Consider the following 22,763-nt stretch of genomic DNA (forward strand, 5'->3'; position numbering starts at 1 on the left):
AACTGGATAGCCTACCTCTTTCTGCTACAAGGTCTGTTCTCAAAGCCTGAACTCTTTGTGATGGGACACTCTGACCCAGTGGGTCTTCCCACTACCCTTGTGACTCCCAAATGCCTAAGTCTTGGCCATCTGCCTGCAGAGTTCAGGCACAACAGGATAGTGGCGATGGTGAATTCCTGATGATGTTGGCATCATCATCATCATCATCATCATCACAGGTGAGGCTTCTGAGCCACCAGCTGTTACATGAGAGCAATGTAGAGGCTGGCAGTGCTGTATTGACTGCGTTGGGGAGACAGTGGTCCAGGGAGAGGCTATGGAAAGGGCAAATCCAGAGTCACTGGCTAGAGACAAGGCTGCACACAGGACCCCAGGGTTTATGTGTAAGGCTTATCTGCATCCCTGCAAGAAGAGGTCTTGAGGTTTCAATGAACAGAAACAGGCTACATGGTTAGGAAAGCCAAGGTCACAAACTAAACAAAGCCATTTAGTTTGCAGATATTAACTGACTTTATCTTGATTCTAGAATCTGATGGGCGTGACCAAAGAGGTTGGCTGTATAGACAGAGAAGGGAGATGGGGGGAGTTGAAACAGTACAAAGTAGACCAGTCACTTCCAAATTACCTTCCCTGTACACAGGGAAATAGAAAATAAAAGACAGTCGTTAACTCCAGGGGACTCCACAGGACTTAGGGCGGAGAGCACGTCACTATCATGGCAATGGAAACTAGCCTGGCTGGGAATGTGGCTCTTCTTCTTCTTCTTCTTCTTCTTCTTCTTCTTCTTCTTCTTCTTCTTCTTCTTCTTCTTCTTCTTCTTCTTCTTCTTCTCCTTCTCCTTCTCCTTCTCCTTCTCCTTCTCCTTCTCCTTCTCCTTCTTCTTCTTCTTCTTCTTTTTTCCTAATTTCTCAGAAGGGCAATTTTTCTGTAATGAGGAGCATTCTACATGAGCATAGATGACTCCATTTTGATTTTTCAGTCTGGTCTGCTGAGGCCCCTTATGAGAATTTAGTCCAAAACAGTGGCATCCTGTTAGTTCTATGCAATAGTGGATTCAGGCAGTTCCTTCCTGTCCTTGCTGGGTCAGCCAAGAGCAGATACAGCATGAAGTCTGTAGGTTACTCCCAACTCCATCTCCATGACTTGGGCCATTACACATCCTGCCTCCTGTAAAATGGAATTTCTTATAGCTACTGCCAGGCTGGGTGAAGGTTCAATGGACTAACCAAGGTGAAGCTCTTTCTCGGGGTTGGCTTACCCTAAGTCCATGCACCCCTTGAGAACTGGGCTAGGGGTTGCCTTCCAGGGTCCTACCCACAGAGTCAGAGTGACTTGTGATTTCTGTTCTGTTTTCACAGGAACTACCTCTTCAGACTCAGCCTTGCCAATGTTTCTCTCCTTCAGGTACATTTGCTTTTCTTTCCTTGCTGTGCTTTTTCTGTATTTGGAAGATGAGAGCTGGGCTATGCAAGTAGCAGGATACCTAACCATCCCCTAGGATCAACTGCAGGAGCCCCCTATTCTTTGCCTGATCTCCACCTAAAACCCTGCTATGAAAGCCAGCGCTGGAAGGATACATGGAAGTGGGTGCAGACCTCTCTCACATGGAGGCTCAGACAGGTTTCATGCATTGTGTCGAGGAGCTGACAAGCAAAGGAAGAAAGGGCACCAGGCTGGGGTGTCCCCCCTCCCTGCCCCTGTCAGCTGGGACTGAGGGCTTTGCCAGGATGCAGATCTACAGGACAAACGAGGTCAGCAAGTCACTGAAAGTATAAAACCCAAGTCGGCAGGAGAGGTGCAGAGTTTGGGCCTCATGGGAAATGGTGTCTCTGGCTCCCTTCTTAGCTTGGCCTGAGAGATCCTGGTCTATCTCGGCATTTTCAATGAACTGTGATTGATTTATTATCTGCTGCCAAGCAAGGCTCCCCAAGCATAATTCCCTAAGTGCTCCGAGAGGCTTTTTAATGGGACTCCTTGATCCAGAACAGTTATCCCAGATTGAGAAACAGATGCCAAACCATCTCTGCAGAGGCTGAACATTATAGAGAAAGGACAGCCATTCTTCTTCAAGGAGGGAGAGCTTCCCTGTCCTGTCCAGGAGCTGTCTTAACAGTCTCCATTCATTGGGCACTTACTGAACACCATCACTAAGCTGGGAGCTTGGGCGTATTAGAGCAGCAGATTCTCCGACTCCAGGGAAAGATGATGATGGATGCAAACAATCTAGTTAGAACTCAGGCGTTAATCAAGTGCTGCCTGGGCTGTTCAGCACTGGACACCAGAAGAAATATCTAAGGGTATAAGGGATGTGCCCTCTGGAAAGGAGGGGTCAGAGGAACTCAAGGGAGTTTAAAGGAAATGCCATTTATCTATTAATACATACCTTCCCTAAGCCAACTTGCCACCCATTTGATAAACATTTAATGAATACCCTCTAAAGGCCAGGTCTAGGCTTATGTATACTATGGGCTGATGGTGAGACATCTACCAAGGGCTCATGGGTATTTAACACTTAATGGACAGTGGTGGCACTGTTTTGGGAGGTTGCAGAACCCTTAGGCTATGGAGCCTAAGACCTGGACTGCTATACCATAGTCCTGATTCTTGCCCCATCTGTTTCCTGGGCCATCAAGATGTGAGGCGCCTCAGACATAACTCCAGCCCCCACGTACACTGCCATGCCCTTCCCACCGTAAGTGACAGTATACCTCTGGTAGTGCATCAGGAGCCACACACACACCCTTCTTCCCTTAAGTTGCTTCTGCCAGGTATATGGTCATGTAACAAGAAAAGTTACTACAGCGTGGCACTCGGCATTTGCGTTCTAAAGGTGAGGTCCATCTCATTGCTTCAAAAAATGTGCACAAGAAGGTATTGGATTCCTTTTTCTGCAGGGGGACCATGTGTCCTGTCCCTGCAGGCCAGGCTTAAGGGAGGCATGCCAAGTTTCCAGAGTCAGCAATCCATGCTCAAGGCGGACAACCTAGAGCTTCTAATTGGCATCCATAGGCGACAAACCAAACCTGACAGGTCGGGACATGGGGGAGCCAGCCCAGAGTTCAGAACAGTTGTGAAGCAGTTGATCCAGGGGGTCTGCTCTGAGCACCTGGCAGTTGCTTTTTTTGTTTGGTTTTCCATGGTCTACAAATAAAGGTCGTCTGGCACTGGAGAGTGGCTAAAGGCAGAAGCGTAAGATGTATGGGAATAAAGGCAGAGCTGGGGGTTGGGGGTGGCCGGGAGGCAGGAGGTAAACCCTCCAGGCCCAGCAGGGCCTGCAAAGCTATTGAGAGGTCTTGCCTTTGAGCTGGAGCTCAAAGGCTATGTTTGCCTGGAAGCAAAGGAGAGAACAGAGGAATGAAAGAGCAGGTAGCAGGGGGAAGGGCGGGGTCAGAGAGTAGGAGCTGGGAGGTGAAACCCTGGAAGAGAGAGGAATCTTCATTGCTGAGCGGGGGGGGGGGGGGGGGGGGGGTTCACATATTACTTGGAAGACAATAGAGTACAGTTAATGAGTTTAAGCAGAGAAGCAACGGGAATAGACTTGTCGTTTAGGTCACCTGACCCAGAGCAGGGACTGGAGTCATAGAAGAAACAGCCAGGAGACAGTTGTGATTGTCCAGCTGAGTGATGGATGGGCTTGAAGCGGGCAGTGAAAGAGGGGTAAGGATAGGTAGGGACTCTGAAGGTGGCAAGGTCACACAGGGCCATAGCTTCATATAACCTGAGGATCACCAGGCATGCTGTCTTCTATATAAAGGTGACCCCCTAGAGAAGTTAGTCATGCTTGGACCACAGGGGAGACATCTATGTTTCTGACTCACACAGCTGGCTACCATAAATTAGGATAGGAATGGGGCTGACTCTGGGCTGTTGGCTCGATTGCCTATGCCCCAGAACTGCTGGGGGAGCCTAGACAGGCACTGGTGTCTCAGAGATTCTCATTCAGTTGCTGTGGGGTACAGCCTGGAAACTGGGGTTTTCAAAAAGCTCACAAGTAATTGCAATGGGACCGCTACATTTAGGGACCGCTGCTGTAGGATGTCAAGAAAGCCTTGTCTAGGGTGCCACCCTGTTGGCTCAGCCTCCCCAGGCCTTCTCACTATCTCTCCACAGGACATAAGTCATGTAGCTTTCTGGATATTCAGACTGAGGCCTGTGGTTTGGTTCATCCAGTTCAGTGTTGATGTGGTCGTAGACACCTATGGCACCCCCAGAGCTCATTCTTGGAATGGGGTTCAGCTCTGGTGGGGTTCTCCAGTGTCCTACAAGCCAACTCCAAGAGCACCAAGAACCCATCTTCACCAGCATGTCTCCTAGGGGTTTAACCTTAAAGTTCAGGCTGGGTTCTTCTGAGAGGGAAGGGAGATTTGTGTTTTTATGCCATTGTTAGCTGCTCTATCAGGCACTGTCTGGCCACAAAGGCAAGTGAACAAGTGAGATGTAGTGGCAGACCATCCAGTGCCTCCTCCACGACCTGGGCAGACCTGGGGCTCTGGTCAATTGCCTGGCCTGAGTAGAAAACTTGACTTTGAGCTCTAGTACCCACTTTGTCATATGACCTAGCATAGCCTTTCTGGAGCAGCTCAATCCCTGTCCTGAGTGTTGACTATGACAAGCTGCTCAGCAGCATCCAAGACAGAAAATGAACTACACAATTGCACTGACAGAGGAGAGGGCACTAAGCTGCCCACTGGGCCCCAGAGTGTGATTTAAGCCTATTTAAACCTCAAGTGTTTTATTGATACTTTAAATAATTGACATCTGTTTAAAAAGAGATCTAAATGCAAACAGTTTATGTAAACCAGTGTCCATTAAAGGGATCTCTAAGAACCTAAGCCCTATTAAAACAGTTGATGTAAGCGACTGTTCCTTAAGGAGGATTGAGATCTCCAGCTTCTTCCTAATTCTCAATACAGAAGGTGTGTGTGTGTGTGTGTGTGTGTGTGTGTGTGTGTGTGCATCTGTTACATGTATTTGAGTGTAAGAGTGTGTGAGTGCAAGTGTGTATGTGCACATGTCTGTGAGTGTGTGCATGTATGTGTGAATGTGAGAGTGTATATGCATGTGTGTAAGTATGAGAGTGTGTGTGCATGTATTTGAGTGTAAGAATGTGTGTGGGGGAGTGCAAGCATGTGTGTGTGTGTGTGTGTGTGTGTGTGTGTGTAGGGATAGTAAGGGCAGGAGCTGAGGAGGGGAGTGAGGGAAGGAAATCAAGTTATTATTGGCATAACTCAACTGATGGTCATGAGAATCTTCAAAAAAGGAGGTGTATGACCTGCCATGTTGGGGTCTGGGTGTCTGCATGATGCTACCTTGAATTTGGCAAGTAGGCATTCATGAATGACCTATTGCAGTGTGGTTCCAGGCCCTAATTGCTACAGTGTTATGATCTTGGGGTACCAGAAGGCTTGTAAAAACAGAAATGATTATGTTGGCATACATACATACCAAACCTGTAACAGGACTTTTGGGGGTTGTGAAAACAATGGGGCATGATCTCCATTCTCTAATAGCCTACCTCACATCTGCCACACTTGGGTCCAGCACTAGGGTTGTTGGTAGTTTAGACCCTGCTCAGTGGTGAACTCAATGCTCAGATGGTGCTGATGCTGAGTGGTAATCTCTGCTGTGTCTAGGGAAGCTGCCATGTCCACACAGAGACCATTCCATTCATATCCTGGTGGCTTGCCTGCTTTCCTGAAAGCACAGGAACTACACATCTGTGTCTACCCAAGTTTATTACCGGAATTTCTGGGGCAGTCCAAGTAGAAAGCATTCATCTTGGTGCTAACAGCACAGTGTATGCCTATCTCCACTCCTTCACAGGAACCCGCCAAAGCCACATGGGGAATTATAACAAGAGCACACTCACAACAGAGAGAATGAGAGGGAACATGTCTGTGGAGAAGAAATTCAACCTTTCTGGGAGATGGAAGTGGACAGAAGGATCATTCTGACTTAATAGGCCTGAATAACTTACAGGGTGTGTCTGTGTGTGTGTGTGTGTGTGTGTGTGTGTGTGTGTGTGTAGCAAGCTGAATCTCCAGAAAATCTCAGGCTTGAGGTACTGGCTATTGTAGAATAAAGCCAACTAAAATAGGAGACTGGTTAACATTCTAAACGAAAAGCCTGGAACCTAGGTCTCCTAATCTCTCTCCTTCAGCCAATAAAAGAGGCTGGGACCACTTCTCCAGAGTCCCAGTGAAGAGTGCACATTTAGAACCTGTAGGAAAGATGGAGGGCACTCATGGGGTATGGGGCTAGAACAAGGAACTCAAGTTTAAATCTTTCACCTTACCCCACTCCTGGGCTAGGGAATGGAGGAAACTTTGCTGGAGAAACTCAGTGAGTTCAGAGACCAGACTTCTAAAGCATGACAGAAATGGATTCCTCTGGGGAAGCTTAAGTGAGAGACACCCCCCCCCCAGCCCCATAAGCACCTAAGAAGTCCATCCACAGAGTTTGCAAAGTGATGTTTGGAACTTAAAACAAAAGCAATTGCCCATTATGTAAACTAGCACAAACATGAGAAAACAATAGTATAAAGAACCAAGAGCACTCAGTGTTAGCTCAGGGTGACACTTGTTACATCTAGGGTTCCCGATTCCCTGTCAGGGATCGTTTGAAGCCAATCTCAGACATATCATTCCAATCATGGTTTTAGTACACAGAGCTTGAGATGGAGTGCAGTGGGAAAGCCCTGGTCTAGCATAGTGAAGGTTCTAGATTCCATCTCTAGCACTGTAAAAAAACTTAAGTTGAAAGAAATAAAGGGGGGAAGAGGTGAGGTGAGGTGAGTGTGGAAGGGAGGGAGGGAGGGAGAAAGGAGAGAGGGAAGTCAGGGCGTGGGGAGAAGAGGGGATGGCTTACACTCATAATCCCAACAGACAGAGGCAGGATGGCCTCAGGCTCAAGGCTAACCTGGGCTATATATCATATCTCAACAAAACAAAAACCAAAAGGAGAAGACTTCACTATTCATTTCTTAATGATAATGATTATTTTTAAGTGACTTGAAAATATTTTCTTATCACTAAATTCTAAAGTTTTCCTAATCATGTCATAAAATTTCAGTTTAGGGCTGACATAACTCAGTGGTAGAGCTATTGCCTAGCATGTATAAAGCTATCCCCAGAACAGAAAAAAAATAATTTTGTTTGAATTAGGATTCAAATACATTATAGCATGTTAAATGTTTCTTACCCTCTTTAAAAAATGTTTCTTCACTTTCTTTTTTTTTTTTTTTTAAATTTATTTATTGAAGAAATCTGGTCATTTGTCTCATAGTTTTCTGATATTTCTGGCTACAATCTGGGTGGCATAATTTATGTTCTGACCCTGTATCATATGTACATTGATTGTCACAGGTTTCATCAACTGGACTCTGGCAAGATTACAGCATAGGTGTTGGGGCTTTCCTCAGGAGGTATACAGAATCTTTGTGACTACTAATGATCATTTCCTAGCGCCCGCATTCTTCAAGGTTTCAATGTATCGACTAGATTGCTTCTATAAAGCAAATTTCTTTGTTACTTCATTACCCAACAATACACTTGTGTACTAAAGGCAAGATAAAGGTTTGCTAAATATTTCCCACAGGCTCTCATTTGAATATTTTGTCCTTGGGTAATGGCATTGTTTTGGCAGGTTGTGGGACATTTAGGAGATGGTTCTTATTGGAAGCATCCCTAGGGGCAGGCCTTGCTGTCTGTGATCGAGCTCCCACTGCCACGGCCTCAAGACATAAAGTGCCATGCCTTTCCTCCATGATGGACCAAACTCCTGGACAGTTGAAAACAAATAAATCTTTCCTCCATTAAGTTGCTTTAGTCTCCCCTCTGCACTCGTTGACTCCTTTGGAGGGTTTTGGCCAAATAGGAACCAAAAGTATGCAAGGCTGATTAACCAAAGAAAGCCTTACATGTTTTCATGATTCACACATACCTGGAGATCTCTACACAACAATGAAATCCAAATAAATGACCAAAGCAAGCTTTTATACTTTTAAATAAAGAACAACAATGAATTTATAGAGGCATGATAGAAGAAATGGGTCTTTGAGCTAGGGTCTAAATTCTTAGGGATGGCACTAAGATACATGGGGGGGGGTGTATAAAAGCTAGTTGAACGTGTTACTCCAGTGAGTTACTGTTTTAATTACTGTTCTAGCCATCAGTCTCTGGTAATGAAAGGTATTGTCCTGTCTTGGTGTGGAAAAGACTCCTCTACCATAAGATTCTTCATGGTTTGCTGCCTGTAGGAAAAGTAAAGTCAAATGGTCCTTTCTAAGGTTTCAACTCCTCAGATGATTTCAATTTGAAACAATCCCAATGCCAACTTGACACATAGTTGCAGGACTCTTTTCAGTATTCTGCTGTTGTGTGTCCTAGCTTTCAGATGAAGAGCTGGCTCCCTAGTACCTTTCAATAGTAGGTTATCCATCCATCCATCCATCCATCCATCTTTTGAGACAGGGTCTTGTGTATTCCAGACTGGCCTCAAACTCATTATGTAGCCAAGGATGATGGTGAAGTGCTGGTGCTCATGCCTCCTCTCCCAAGTGCTATAATAAAACTATGAACCTCCATGTTGGTTTGATGCATTGCTATGGTAGGCAGGGATCAAAGCCAGGGCTTCGTGGATGCTAAGCAAGCCCTCTACCCAGTGAGCTGATCACAAGACTCTTTCATTTATTATTATTTCAGGGTCACAAATTTATACTTGTTGATGTGTTTCAGTTCATGGCTGTTGTTATCTTTCATAGCTACCTCATCTGTCACAGTAGGAGGCCTCTTCAAGTCAGCTTCCAGGTCCTCTCTGTTTAATTCTATCTAGTTAGTACGGCATCCTAGCATTATGGAATGATAAAATGTTCTAGGCTCACCTTGTGTGTTTACTACCCTGGATGGAACCAGCCATTTCTTCAAGAAGCTTTTGTTCTTTTCAATGGACAATGTCTTGTGGCTTTTAATAAATGTGCACAAATAGCCAAAAACCACCAACTCAAAGAAAGCCTTAAAGTAAAAGGGAAGATCAAAATAAGAACGAGATGACACAAGCTGCAAGCAGCAGAGAATGTACAAGAAACAGAAAACGTTTTAAATTCAATTACAAACTAATTTGTATCTCCTTACACATAAAAACTATTTTTATAAAGCAGTAAGTTGAAAATATGACAGCTAACATTGCAACGAGGAAAATAAGAATCCAAGGATTCAAAGATGAAAGTTGAAGAAAAGTCTGCCAAAATTAGAATAACAGGATCAGAAGTGAGAAATAGGGAATGTCAGAAAACTAGGGAGTGTATCAAGGCATACAGCTCAACCAGGGGTTCAACTAATACACTTTCCAAAATAAAGAAAAGAAAGGGCGAGGGAAAAAGGGCAAAATAATGTAAGAAAATTTGCTAAGACCAAGGCCGAGGCTTTAAGTCAAAAGTTAATGAAGTTCTCAAAAGTGACCCAAGCTTACATCAAATTAAAAGCCCTGTTTCAATGGGGTAAGAGAATAAAGCTTCCAGAGTCTTAAGAAAACACGACGGGGTTCTTCTGAAAGATTCCATCAGATTTCTTTGGGTGAACCTGGATTAGAGAAGACAATTGATAAATGATTAAAAAACTGGGTGCAGGTTATAGTCAACCTAGAATTCTGTATGAAAGCAATCCGTATAAAGAAAGAATCGAACAGACACAAGTGAACTTTGAAAATTGATCCACAATGCTGGAGTTGTATGCCACCAATCAAGGACCAGGGTGACATGGCTCCCTGAAGCAGAAGAGAGGCAAGGCCCTGGTTTTAGCCAGCAGGAGGCCTCAGAAGCAGCAGGGTCACTGAGAGATTGGGATATGAGGATGAGGAAGGAAACCAATAGATTATCAGAATCACTTGTGCAAACAGAAATTATATGGAAGCTGGACAGTGGTGGCACACACCTTTAATCCCAGCACTCAGGAGGCAGAGACAGGAGGATCTCTGTGAGGTTGAGCCCAGCCTGGTCTACAAAGCAAGTTCCAGGATAGTCAGAGCTGTTATACAAAGAAACCCTGTCTCAAAAAAACCAAAATCAAAATTGTACAGAAAGGCATTTCCTTTGGAACATTTAAGAAAAATCAATGAAGAAGGTTGTTTGAGAAAGGAAGCTGCCTCTGAATATGAGTATTTGATTGACTTTCAGATAACCATTTTCACAATGAGTCTGCAATCAGGCGTGTCTCACAAAGCACAGCATCTTGCTGCCACTGTTGGCCAGACTTTTGGTTCTGATGCAGTTGTAGCCTGAGCAGGTGGTCATTATCCATGTCATCTGACTGGACAACACAATAGTCATTATAAGCTCATTCAAGAAAGACAGGTGAATCTGGATTGGTCAGAGACCTGTGGACACCGCTGGTAAGATTGAGAGAGAATTGCATCCCAACTTGAATAACAGGAATCAGTGGCTCGGAAGAAAGTCCTGCAGACCAGAATGAACCGCTCCGAGAATTCCTGCCTTGCTGACACCTGGGTAGTTCAACAAATGATGTTCTATATAAAAGAAAAGCAACAAAATGAATAGTGACAGCTCCAAGTAGAAAGGAATTCAGAAGAGGTGTGCATGGAATATAAGAAGGTTAAAGTCACTTAGATTCACTGACATTTGCTTCTTTTTTTTTAGTGTGTAAGATCAATATGTGATGGAAACACATCTCAATAAGAGTGCTTCCAATAAGTTTACATTAAAAATTCAGGTGATAAAAAGTGTGGACTGGTAGCACATTTCCCTTCACCGTGGTTTGTGTCACAAAGCAATGGCTCACAGTCAGGTAACTTTGGAGGGAAGAGTTTAGTATTTACAATAATGTGAATACCACTGTTGGATCTTAATTAAAATATGAATTGTTGAGGAAGGACGGATTAGAAGGCATATGAGTGTGCTCTGGGCTGGGGTAAAATGGAGACAGACAGTGGGAAAGTCTCTTCCTATCTAAAGTTGAGTGTGAGATGGATTTACATATTTGGGACTTTTAGGTTTTGGGTTTTTGTTTTTGGTGTGTGTGTGTGTCTGTCTGTCTGTCTGTCTGTGTGAGAGCTGTGTGTGTGCGTGTGTGTGTGTGTGAGAGAGAGAGAGAGAGAGAGAGAGTATGTGTACCAGTGCTCAGGGAGGCCAAAACAGGGTACCAATCAGATTCCCTGGAGCTGCATTTACAGGTGAATGTGAGCCACCCAATGTGGATGCTGGGACCCAAACCCCATCCTCTGCAAGAGCAGCAAATGCTTTTACCTGATGAGCATTCTCTCCAGCCTTGGGGGTGTAGGTTTCTAACAGCTACAACTAGGAAGAGGTTGCTATAAGGTAAAGCCACTGTAGCATGGAGGGAGTAGGTTACTGTGTAGGGGAGATTGTTAATAAATGTTTTATGATTTTAAAACTGAGCCTCCTTACTTTGATAAAAATAATTTTCAAATAAAAATGACTCTGGAAAGCCCTTTCTGTGGTTTTACTGGTATAAACATGCATGTTCTTTTGGGGCCATATGGTCTAACTTTTGGTTCATGGCATCTGTTTACTGCGACAGAAGGCTCCTGGGTGCTGGTAGTCTGCTTTGCATCTTGTTTCTTACTAGCTTTGTGACCTTGACCAGCTTGTTCAACCCCATTGCCTTTGGTTTTCTCCCTATTACACCAAAGATCAAAGGGAGAATGAGAAAGTCCCTGGCATGCTTCTGTGCTGTTGCTGAGTTCTGTACAACCTTAACTTCCCCCTTAACAACAGACTGACCCCTTCAATGTGCCCCATGCAGAAACCCCAAGGCTCTGTGCAGTTCACTATCAACCACCTGTTGTCCGTGTTTCAGTGGTGGTGGTGGGGAATCATTGACCCTTCTTGCCCTCAGAAACCCCAAGAATTCTTATATATCTTCCTCTATATTGTGAGACGCAACCTGGGACCTGATGGGTCCTGAGAGTAACAATGCTTAGTCATTTCCATCCAGATGTTCCCAGACCCTAAAGGTCATCTGCCATTCTTTAAAGTTGAGGAGAAACAGGCCTGGATGGGTAGACCCAGCATGCTTAGTGGAGACCAGCTCCTGGGTGCAGGTTCTTACAGGGATCAGCTTCTCTCTGCTGTAAGCAGCCATGCTTCCGTAGAGGTATATGTCCAGTCTGGAAAGCAAGAAGCAGCCTGTGGCTCCCTCCTTGTCCCCTGCTTCCCAGGGTCTAGCAAAGCAGCTGTGTGAAGAATTAGAGAGGAGTGTATGTGTGTGTGTGTGTGTGTGTGTGTGTGTGTGTGTGAGAGAGAGAGAGAGAGAGAGAGAGAGAGAGAGAGAGAGAGAGAGAGAGAGATCTGCTTACTCAGGCCTTCTAGGACAGGTTGTGTGGCTCATGTTTATACATCAGTGATGTTGACAGTTGCCTGTGTGAGAAGTATCGCCCATCTCCTTCAGAGATGGGGAGGGAATAAATGTTGGGGGAGACCCTGGATGGAGAGAGCTCTCTCCTGCTGCTCTGAGCATGAGAAAGCTGTGTCCCCAGACCCTTTGCCCAGGGCATGAAGAAGGGAAGTAAACAAAAGCTTGAATTTGGTCCCCAGAACTCTATAATGTGGGACTCATGGGGATGTTTGGGACCCCAGAACTCAGAAGTCAGAGGCTGGGGAATCTGAGGTTTGAGGTCCTCCTCAGCTGTGTTTAAAAAAACAAATACAAGAAGGGAATGACAGACGCCATGAGAGCAGCAACTGAGGCAAGAGGAAGTCGACATCCCTGGAGACAGTGGGGTAAAGGGCACAAACACACAGCCTATGAAGAATCCTACCTATGGCCTACCACCACACCTTAAATTGTCACCAAGGACCTCAGTGTCTACAGAGACTGAGGGAGAAAAATCATGTTTTACATGGTTTTAGTGAGGAAATCATAACTCCTATTTCTAAGATTTTTCAAAGTCTAACCTTTGGAAAGAGACCCAGTTTAGCCTCCCACTCCTTTGAGGGGCTTCTGGAAGACACATTTTCTGTCCCCCACCAAGACCTGAAAACCCTTCTTGGCCACTTACAGTTTCATAGCTGCCCTGGGGGGAAGTTCCCAGAAAGCTGTGTGGGACTAATGAAGCCCACGAAGGTTGCAAGCAGGTCCCTTAGCTGTCCCCATCCCAGGCAAGCAGAGAAGGTGTTAGGTTGAGGAACCACTCTCTGAAGACCTCTGGGTAAGAATCTCTGACAGGCCCCCCAAACACCTCAGATGCTGGGGGAGAAAGCCCTAACCTTTCCAGCTTCCTGTCTTCCCCACGCCCTGCGGTGAGCATTGTCAGGGAGTATACCAGGTAATGTCCCTGTTCCTTGCCACAGGCTACGGAGTGGGCCTCCAGTGAAGACACACGCCGCTCCTGCCAGAGCAAAGGGAAGACTGAGGTACGTGCGGGAGGAAACGGGCTTTGCTGGAAGCTTCTGATCAGATAGTAGGGGTCCTTGTGAGCATGAGGTTGCTTGCCCCAGAAGCCTGGCTGGGTGAGGGTGAAGGGAGACAATGGATTCCCACAGACACAAGCTGGACCCCAGAGCAGAACGTTCCACGGCAGGGGTGTTGTAGGACATTCGCTGGCATCGGTGATGCCTGGAACCACACATGCAGAGCTCTGGCCCTCTATCGTTTTCCTTCCCACCTCAGGAGGAGTGTCAGAACTATGTGAGAGTCCTGATCGTTTCCGGCCAGAAGGTGTTCATGTGCGGCACCAATGCCTTTTCCCCAGTGTGCTCCAGCAGACAGGTGGGCCATTGGGAGGGGCAGGCGAAGAGGGGTGTCAGGGGATGGTGTTTTAACCAGGCACACAGTCTTGGAGAAAGGACTGGCAAATGTACTGGGGTGGGTGGGGAATGCATGTCCATGAAATACTAGGACACACATAAAATTTATTCTCCATCTGAGATTCAAACTGAACCTCTCTTTAGTATTTTCTTTGTCAGTCTTACTTGAAACGTCCGTCTGGTGTCCAGTGGGCACTCATGAAGGACCTTGCCCTTTGTCATGACTATGAGATCACAGGATGGCAGGGTACTTGAGACAGGGGTTTGGGGTACAGAAATCAAGGATCCCAGAGGAGACAACTCTGAGGTGGAACCAACAGAGGGTGCCAGGACCCCTTGGGAAAGCTCTCTTCCCCCTCTGTCTCCAGGTGGAGAACCTCAGCCGGACTATTGAGAAGATCAATGGTGTGGCCCGCTGCCCCTATGACCCACGGCACAACTCCACAGCCGTCATCTCCTCCCAGGGGGAGCTCTATGCTGCCACTGTCATCGACTTCTCAGGTCGGGACCCAGCCATCTACCGCAGCCTGGGCAGCGGGCCACCTCTTCGTACTGCCCAGTATAACTCCAAATGGCTCAATGGTAAGGTGACCCGGGCCTGGGGCAGGGCTGTCTGCTTTCAAAACCCCATTGCCCAAAGACCAAGGCACACCGGACCTGAGCCCCAGATGTCCCAAGGACCCAGAACAGACAGAGGGCAGGCTGTTGGGGGAGAGGGTTAGAAATTGAACAGAGTAGTGGTTTAGGGAAGAGAGAAATTAGGAAGGAAATGAGGATAGTATGAGCTTCCTATCCATCGGGGTTGAATACAGTTCTTTACTAACTCGCTATATGGCGTTGAGCAAGGACCAAGCTGCTCTCGACTGTGGTGTTCTCATCTGTAGTCCTAGGGCTTGCCTTATAAATTGTAGTGAGGATTAAATAGAGGAATCAATAAAGTTCTTATGATAGAGTATTTCATCCAGTGAAGTAACACTAATAACAATAGCACTATTTAACAAATATGAAAGCTTCACTCAAAGGTAGAAGCAGGAATAGGCTTACTTAGAGCCCCGGGTCAGCAAGGAGGGATTCAAGATGCTTACCCAAGAACACTGAAACAGTGGAGTTCTTCCTACTCTGTCTTCTTCATTCCATCCTCACAGAGCCAAATTTTGTGGCATCCTTTGACATTGGGCTGTTTGCATATTTCTTCCTTCGGGAGAATGCAGTGGAACACGATTGTGGGCGCACTGTGTACTCTCGGGTGGCTCGAGTGTGCAAGAATGATGTGGGGGGCCGTTTCCTGCTGGAGGATACATGGACCACATTCATGAAGGCGAGGCTCAATTGTTCCCGCCCAGGAGAGGTCCCCTTCTACTACAACGAGCTGCAGAGTGCCTTCCACCTGCCGGAGCAGGACCTCATCTACGGCGTCTTCACCACCAACGTGTGAGTCCCCCCACTCTCTGCTGCCCATCTTCCCTTCATTCCAGGGCTTGCCCTGCCTATCCTGGCAGCCTAGTGGGCTCAGCAGACCCTTTCTCAGAGTCTGGTGTCTTCATCCATATAGCAGAGATCTCCTTGCTCCTCTACAGCTGGTTGTTTGCAGCTTATCACCTCTGGAGTGGTAAGCATCTGCTTTGAGTTGCTGGAAAGGGTAGACCCCGGCCAGATGTGCAGAAAGGGAGGGAAGCTGCCTGATAGCTCATAAAGGGAGAGTGTGTGAGCCTACATGGGGTGAATGGGTGGCATCCCCAGGCAGCTATTCTCTCTGGTCCCTTCTAACCTAAGCGTGGCAGCATTCTAAGAATCCTGCAGCCGCCTCCCTTTTGTCTACACCAGAACCTGCAGGCTGCCATTTGGCACCTCTGGTGTTTCCTTAGGTGTAAGGAAAAGCAACTTTCCCAGCGATGCCCTACTTGCCTGTACTGGTCCTCCATGTGCAGGTTAAGAAATCAGGATAAGAGTGATGAATGGGTACCATTGAGACTGACAGAGGTCTTTGCAGCAGGGAATGCTGTGCTGGGTGTTTTGTAAGGGCATCATGAGCTTTGTGAGCCACAGAGTAGCAAACACTGGATGCCCCAAGTTGTCTACAGAAATGACAGTCTGTGGGGACAGGCAAGGATGTGGGTAAAACTGGCAAGCAGTAGCAGGGAGGCCATCCTGACCAGGGGACAGAGATTGAGCACAGCTCACACAAGCCATGAGCTGAAAGCCTGCTGACCATGACTAAGTGTGGCTAGCTCTCAGTGTGGAGGGGTGGGTGACTGTGAGCACAGGGCGAAAAGAGCTGGAGAGACATCAAGGAAACATGACAAAACAGTGTAGACTATTAACAGCTTATTGTGTAACCCCTCCATGCCAGGTGTTTGTCCTGGAGTGGGGGTGGACAGCAGGGCGCAAAAGCAGCCATGGCAATGCCGTCAAGGGGGGTGACATTCCAATGTGGATGAGGCTATTTTGAGCAACTCATTTTAACCTTGGTAACTCCTACGAAGGGAGAAAGCAGGGTGCAAGGTGGAGATCACAGCTTCCTATGGGAAGTGAAGATCCTGGGATCAGCAGGGCATTCCAGCCCCCATGCAATGAATTGTGCAAAGCTCTGGGTGGAAGACAAAGAAAAGGTTCATGCACTGAGAAGAAACCAGTATGACGGGAGCATTGAAGGCATAAAAGGGAGGTCGGAGGGAAACTAAAGAGTAATGCTGAGGCAGGGTGGGGGTTGTCCTAAGGACCTCACAGACTGCTCTCAGGGTTTTGATCTTTACCCTGTGGACAAGGAGACATTACTGAGGGATTTGAAACAGCCTAGTGAGCAGCTAGGTGTGAATATGAGGACTTTCGTGCAGAACGGCTTAGGAGCCCATCCAGGCTGTGGGGAGATCAGCAGAAGGACAGATTAAGACCCAGGGCACAGGGGAGTCTAGGACCAGGCAGAGGGAGAGGATAATGGACACATCTGGGAGAGAAACCAGTACAGAGACTAGAACTGGACAAGTGGGTGTGACAATGTCATCTCTGTGAGCTGTTCACGTCACATTCATAGAGACCTACCATTCTGGGCCCAGAAGGGTTGTAAAAATTATCTGGTTCTGAGGAGTTGCGGGCTGCAGCATAAACCAGTGATTTGCTACCCATCCATTTAATACATATATGCAAACAGCAGAATAGATTGGAATCAAATGTCAAAGTATAACATATTTAGCTTGGATAGTGTGTCATGAGACTCCAGTATAGATGTAATACCAAATGTATTTCTTAATGTGAGCTATTGATTGTGTTCCACCCTTCACTGAATAAGGGAAGGGGATGAGGAAGTGGCACAGGGGATGCCCTTTGCTTCTTACCGATGGAATCCTCCTGTGGTAACGGGGGGGGGGGTTGTGAAGACCACATACCCTTCATTGTGCAAAAGGCACCAGACTTTCTAACCCAGGGGGATTAGGAATGATGGTGGACTCCGAGGAGCCTCAGAGGAGGATGCTTGGCCCACAAGGAAAGCCAAATCCCAGAGAAAGGACCACATTCCACCTCTTGCCTTTTAGAAACAGCATCGCCGCTTCTGCCGTCTGCGCCTTCAACCTCAGTGCCATCTCCCGGGCTTTCAATGGCCCATTTCGTTACCAGGAGAACCCCAGGGCTGCCTGGCTCCCTATTGCCAACCCCATCCCCAATTTCCAGGTACAGCTTCTCTTCCTTTGTCTCTCACGAGCTACAAGGTGACTCTCTGCTTACTCAGCACAGGCTAACACCAGCCTGTCCCTGTTGCTCTAGGCTTGTCTTTGGTGTCTGTGATGGGTCGCCAAGAGGGTGGTAACTCCTCCAACTGCTATTAAGGAGATAAAAGAGAGGCAGAGCTACCCACATTCCAGAAAGACAGGGGCTTCAACTCTACAAAGTAGAAGAGACTAGGAGGGCACTACACGGGTAAAACACCCAGACTTTGGGAGTTTTATCTGGAGATCATTTACAGTAGGTGTTGTGCCCATAGGATCTCTGAATACAGGCAGCAGTTAGGGCTATTGTGGTTGATACATGCATCACCATCCTGTGATGAGAAAGCATAAGGAGATTGATGGCAGACTTTATTTTTTATTTGTTTGTTTTGAGGAAGGTCTCACTGTGTTGCTTCGGCTGGCCTGAAATTCACTTTGTAGCAAAGGCTGAACTCTGAACTCAGAGTCCTCTTGCCACTGCCACTTGTATTCTAGGATTGAAGGTGTGTGCCCCCATGCCCAGCCTAGATGATGGACTTTCATGCCTGTTCCAGGGGTGATATGGCCTTGGGAAAGAATTAGGCTTTTCAGTTGAGTAGTTCTGAGGCAGATTCAGTCCAGTGACACTGGGCAGGTCACCCAACTCCCTGGAGTCTCCTATCCCTTTGCTGGAATGAGGGACAGGACTATATGAGGTCATCCCTTCTGGGTCTGTGCAAAGGCTGTTGTGATGCACAATAAAAGGTGGTAGACTTCCGCTTTTAAACTAGAAACACGAACTTGGAGCCTGTGAGGATTGGAGAAAACAACTTGGCACACTGGGGGAGCAGGCGCCTATGAAGCTGCTTAAAATCACAGGGCACCATTCACATTCAAATGATTTGTCTAGACAGACCCCTTGCCCCTCCCATCCTCTTCCCCAACCCTTCCAGTCTCTCCTCCTCCATCTTCCCAGCCTCAGTTTCTCCTGGTTCTAAAGAAGATCCATCTTTCCCTGAAAAAGATTCAAGGGCCCAGAAAGAATACTGGGGACCAAGGGTGTTGGAGAATTAGTGTCTATCCAAGGTCTCCATGGGTGGGAAGGAGGCCATGGCAGTCCCTGAATGTGAGGACGGGGCTCCAGTGACTGGGTTCCTTGTGGCAGTGCGGCACCCTGCCTGAGACTGGCCCCAACGAGAACCTCACCGAGCGCAGCCTACAAGATGCACAGCGGCTCTTCCTGATGAGCGAAGCTGTGCAGCCAGTGACACCAGAGCCCTGTGTCACCCAGGACAGCGTCCGCTTCTCACATCTCGTTGTGGACCTTGTGCAAGCTAAGGACACGCTCTACCATGTCCTCTACATAGGCACGGGTGAGCCGGCCGGGGCCCATCTGCGCTGCATTTGGGGAAGTGGTTGTTGCTGGGTGGGGAATCGGCTGCAGGCTGCTAACACTTCAAGGCCACTTTCCTCTGACCCCACTCGCTAGAGTCAGGCACCATCCTGAAAGCGCTGTCCACTGCCAGCCGCAACCTGCGGGGATGCTACTTGGAGGAGCTGCATGTGCTGCCCCCTGGGCGCCTTGAACCTCTTCGGAGCCTGCGCATCCTGCACAGTGCTCGTGCACTCTTCGTGGGATTGAGCGATCAGGTGTTAAGGGTCCCACTGGAGAGGTGCTTGGCCTACCGTAGTGAGGGGTGAGTCACTTAACCTCTTCAAACATTGGAATCCTGCTCCTGAAATATCTTGGAAGGATTTTGTTAGTATTAACCAGCCCTAATCTCTGCCTAAGGGAACCATGCATTTAGCGAATTGTGGTGGCTGTTCTGGCCTGCCAGCCATCTTGATTTGCTCTCATGCCCTTTAGTTCAAAAAGAGAGATCTTTGCCTTTGAAACGACAGCACTTCTTGCCCAGATGTGGGGTAGTGGGGAGATGATACCTGGGTCAGCCCCAAGTCTTCAACGTTCTTGAAGGCGAACAAGCCAGATGTGTCAGTCATGTAGAAGAACTTCAATATCCCATTGCTTTTCGGTCACATTAGCTTTAAGTGGAGGTACAAATTTGGCAGCAGTAACACCAGTATTTAAGGGGAGAAGCCAAGGCCAAATGGAACTGTGTCCCAGACTCGCAGCCCTTGAGGCCACCCTGGCTGCCTCCCTTCCTCTGTATGATCAAAAAAACAGTCATGTGGCCTTCATGGCCTTTGCAATAGAATCCTCCTGGCTGTGCCATATGTCCTTGGGATTTGGGAGACAAATGGGCTCCCTGCTGCCAAGGGTTGCTCTCCAAGAGCACTAGGAGCTTGGGTGAAGGTCTGCAGTCAGGAGGAGAAAGCATGGACAGGTGTAGGAGGCCACTGGTGATGAGCAGTCACTGTGGCTCCTCTCAGCCCCCCCCCACCCCCTTCAGAGTGATACACGTTTACACAGACCTGCTGTGTACAGAGTACCTTGCTAAGTTGTTGGTGTGAGGGGAGGCTTGTGGAAATATGCCTTCAGAACTGCAGACCTCCACACTCTGCAGATCTGGTTAGGGAGAGCAACACTGGCCTGGATCTCCCGCATGGAGAAAGGCAGGGGTGTCTTGGGAAGGGCGCAGATGGTAGAGTTAGACTAAGTGGGAAGCCACCTCAGCTCCACTCTCCATGAACCGCATGATCTTAGGCAAACTGAGTAACCATTTTGAGCTTCAGTTCTCTTGCCAGGAAAATGAGGGATTTGATGGCAGTGATGTTTTATTTTGGCAGAATTGTAAAGATCAGGCCTGGTACTCATGACGGGCCTAGGCCAGCAAGTCATAAAGGGTAGACAATATCTTTGTTCCTTTTATTTTCTGCAGTGGCTTTTGGGAGGCCCCAGCCTCCTGGGCTCTCTGGCCTCTGAATCTATGACACAAAATACACGTAGCTCTATTTGACTAGAAAGCAGTGGTTACTGCTGAGACATTTCCCTTGTTTCTGTGTTGCTATTAAACTTTTTACTCATGCCTTAGTCTCCAAGAGGTTATAAGTCCTTGATGAAAACCCAGTAACCCAGTTTTTTTTTTTTTTTCACTAGTCAGCCCAGTCCAGCCCAGGGTGACCTTCCTCCCAGGGCTGATGCTTCAGTCAACTAATTATTTGGCCCAAGAAGAGGTTGGTGCAGGGGAGGCATGAGGAATGGGCCTGAAGAGCAGATTGAGGCCAGCTGAGAATACCCAGGAGGATTGTGACCTGGATCACAGGAGTAGACTATCCTGAAAGGTTGTCTATAGGACAGGTTAGACTTTGGCCAGCCCTTATCATGAGGCAGATGGACATCTGTGATGGGTTGCTGTGACTCCAGCCATGAGTCTGCAGTGGGATGAGAGGATGGTGAGGGGCATCCTCTTCCGCACTCACAGGATCTTACAGAGGAGGCCAGGAGCTTGTGTAGTGTCCCCAACATGCTGCCAGTCTGTAACAAGGTGGCAGAAGGTCAGCTCAGAGTCTCGGTTCCTGAGTTTGGTTTACAAGCCACTAACGTGTACAATGGAAATCCTATTATAAAGCTACACACACACACATACACACACACACACACACACACACACACACACACACACACATGCCATGGTGGGAACATGCCTGCCCCCCCCCATAAAATAAAAAGCAACAGCTAGATCTAAAACCTAGAAACTGCAAAATCCTATTATTGCAAAGTTAATAAATTGAGGCAAACAAAAACATGTGCGGCCAACAAGCTGTGCGCTCTGCATGTCAGGGAGCCAAGTACCAATCGCAGCATATCAGAATTAGTGCTGTCAAGTGTGTGTGCGGAGGGGGCTTCATTATGTTCTAGGCATTTCATGTTTGTCCCTGTTCCTCCAAAGTTGGCAGGAAGATCAAGTTGGGTAAGCAGAGACACTACCCAGCCTCTTCCTCTACTCAGCATCTAGGAGCTTACCTCTATCCAGCTCCTCCTCTACCCAGCAGCCAGGATCTTGCCTCTACCCAGCCTCCTCTCCTACCCAGCATCCAGGAATTGGCCCCTACCTCCTTTAGTCAGAGAATTCTCAGTTCCACAGCATATAACCAATACTCTGGCTTGGCCAGAGAGGAGCTAAGATGCTCAGTCCATGACTCAACCCTATCCTCCTTCCCGTAGACCTTTCCCCTCAACCATAGCTCACTCACAGATATCCTCAATGGTGTCTCTTCCCGACCAGGTCTTTGTTCTGGGCAGTCTTAAGTAACCATTGCTTGCCCCAAAGCTCCAAAATTCTGTTCCTACTCTGGACAGCTCCCCCCACCCACTGTAGCTGCAGGGAGATTCTCTGACTTACAACGCCTGTCATCCATCTCTGTCCTGCTTGTGAGCCACTGGAATAAACCCTTTCCTGTTTGTAATGGCTGCTTGAAACACTGCAGTAAAAAAAAGACATGGTGATGTATTGTTGGCTTGATGGCTCCTTTCTTGAAAGAACTCTAAATGCCCACTACTTTCTACAGTGACAGGCACTTCCATGCACGGGGCTTCCATTTTCTAAAGTGCATCCCTTGTTCTGTCAGCTTTGAAGTGCCCTTTAGCCCAAAGGCATTAAGTGTAAACTCACCTGAGCCACAGAGGAGTAATCCCCTTTAGTTACCACCACCACCAGCAGCAGCAGCAGCAGCAGCAGGCAGGGCCAGGGAGAGCAGACTCTCAAAGGACCAACAGGGTGGACTTCTGTAGAGAACCTGCCCTCTTCTTTTTTCTCAGGATCTTAACTGGAAAGGCAAAGAGAGCAAGTGGACTTGGGGTGAGAAAGCCGGGGCAGGTTTCGACTGTGTCTTCTTCCCCTGTTCGCCTATTCTCTATGCTGTCAGGACCTGGAGGAAACAAGGTCCTACTTGACTTGGGACCTTGACAAACGTGGCCCTGGAACAGAAGTTTTCAACTCTTCACTAGAGATTCTAATGCCGTAACTATTTCCTGACGTTGAAAGACTCTAACTCTGCACTTCTGGTTCCAGAGGCCCAGAGGCATTTTGTTCTGTTTACTTAAGCCTTTCAGAAGATACCCAGGAATTTAGGAAGCCCGGGACTGGAAACGGCCGCTTCAGACCCAGCAAAGCTCCAGAGGGGGAAGAAACATGAGGCACACTGAGTTCTTTCAGAACCTTCTGCTTTAGTCTTATAAAAAGCCTGCCCAAATTTTCCCTCCTTAACTGTTCCCTCTGCTAGCAAACACTTGTTTTTGTTGGGTAAGAATCTTACTTTGCAGGGTGGTTTTGTCAACAAAGCACTTACCTCGCAAACATGAGGACCCAAGTTCAACCCCAGCATCCACATAAAAATGCCTG

The 22,763-nt window shown here is 47.5% G+C and overlaps 2 protein-coding genes across 3 annotated transcripts in view; one reads left to right on the forward strand and one right to left on the reverse strand.

The window, feature by feature from the left end:
- The window catches only part of Dtx3l (deltex E3 ubiquitin ligase 3L), a 795,722-nt gene that overhangs the window by 543,138 nt on the left and 229,821 nt on the right, over positions 1-22,763 (reverse strand). The window lies entirely within an intron of this gene.
- The window catches only part of Sema5b (semaphorin 5B), a 38,597-nt gene that overhangs the window by 8,343 nt on the left and 7,491 nt on the right, over positions 1-22,763 (forward strand). For both annotated transcript variants that reach the window (XM_051191399.1, XM_051191401.1), the window contains exons 3-10: positions 1,359-1,404; positions 13,325-13,387; positions 13,644-13,742; positions 14,149-14,362; positions 14,926-15,211; positions 17,311-17,446; positions 18,626-18,833; positions 18,950-19,157. In XM_051191399.1, the coding sequence (XP_051047356.1) occupies positions 1,359-1,404; positions 13,325-13,387; positions 13,644-13,742; positions 14,149-14,362; positions 14,926-15,211; positions 17,311-17,446; positions 18,626-18,833; positions 18,950-19,157 (1,260 nt within the window). The remainder of the gene's footprint in view (positions 1-1,358; positions 1,405-13,324; positions 13,388-13,643; positions 13,743-14,148; positions 14,363-14,925; positions 15,212-17,310; positions 17,447-18,625; positions 18,834-18,949; positions 19,158-22,763) is intronic.

This window comes from Phodopus roborovskii, unplaced genomic scaffold (genome assembly GCF_943737965.1).
Source record: "Phodopus roborovskii unplaced genomic scaffold, PHOROB, whole genome shotgun sequence".
Classification (NCBI taxonomy): Eukaryota; Metazoa; Chordata; class Mammalia; order Rodentia; family Cricetidae; genus Phodopus; species Phodopus roborovskii.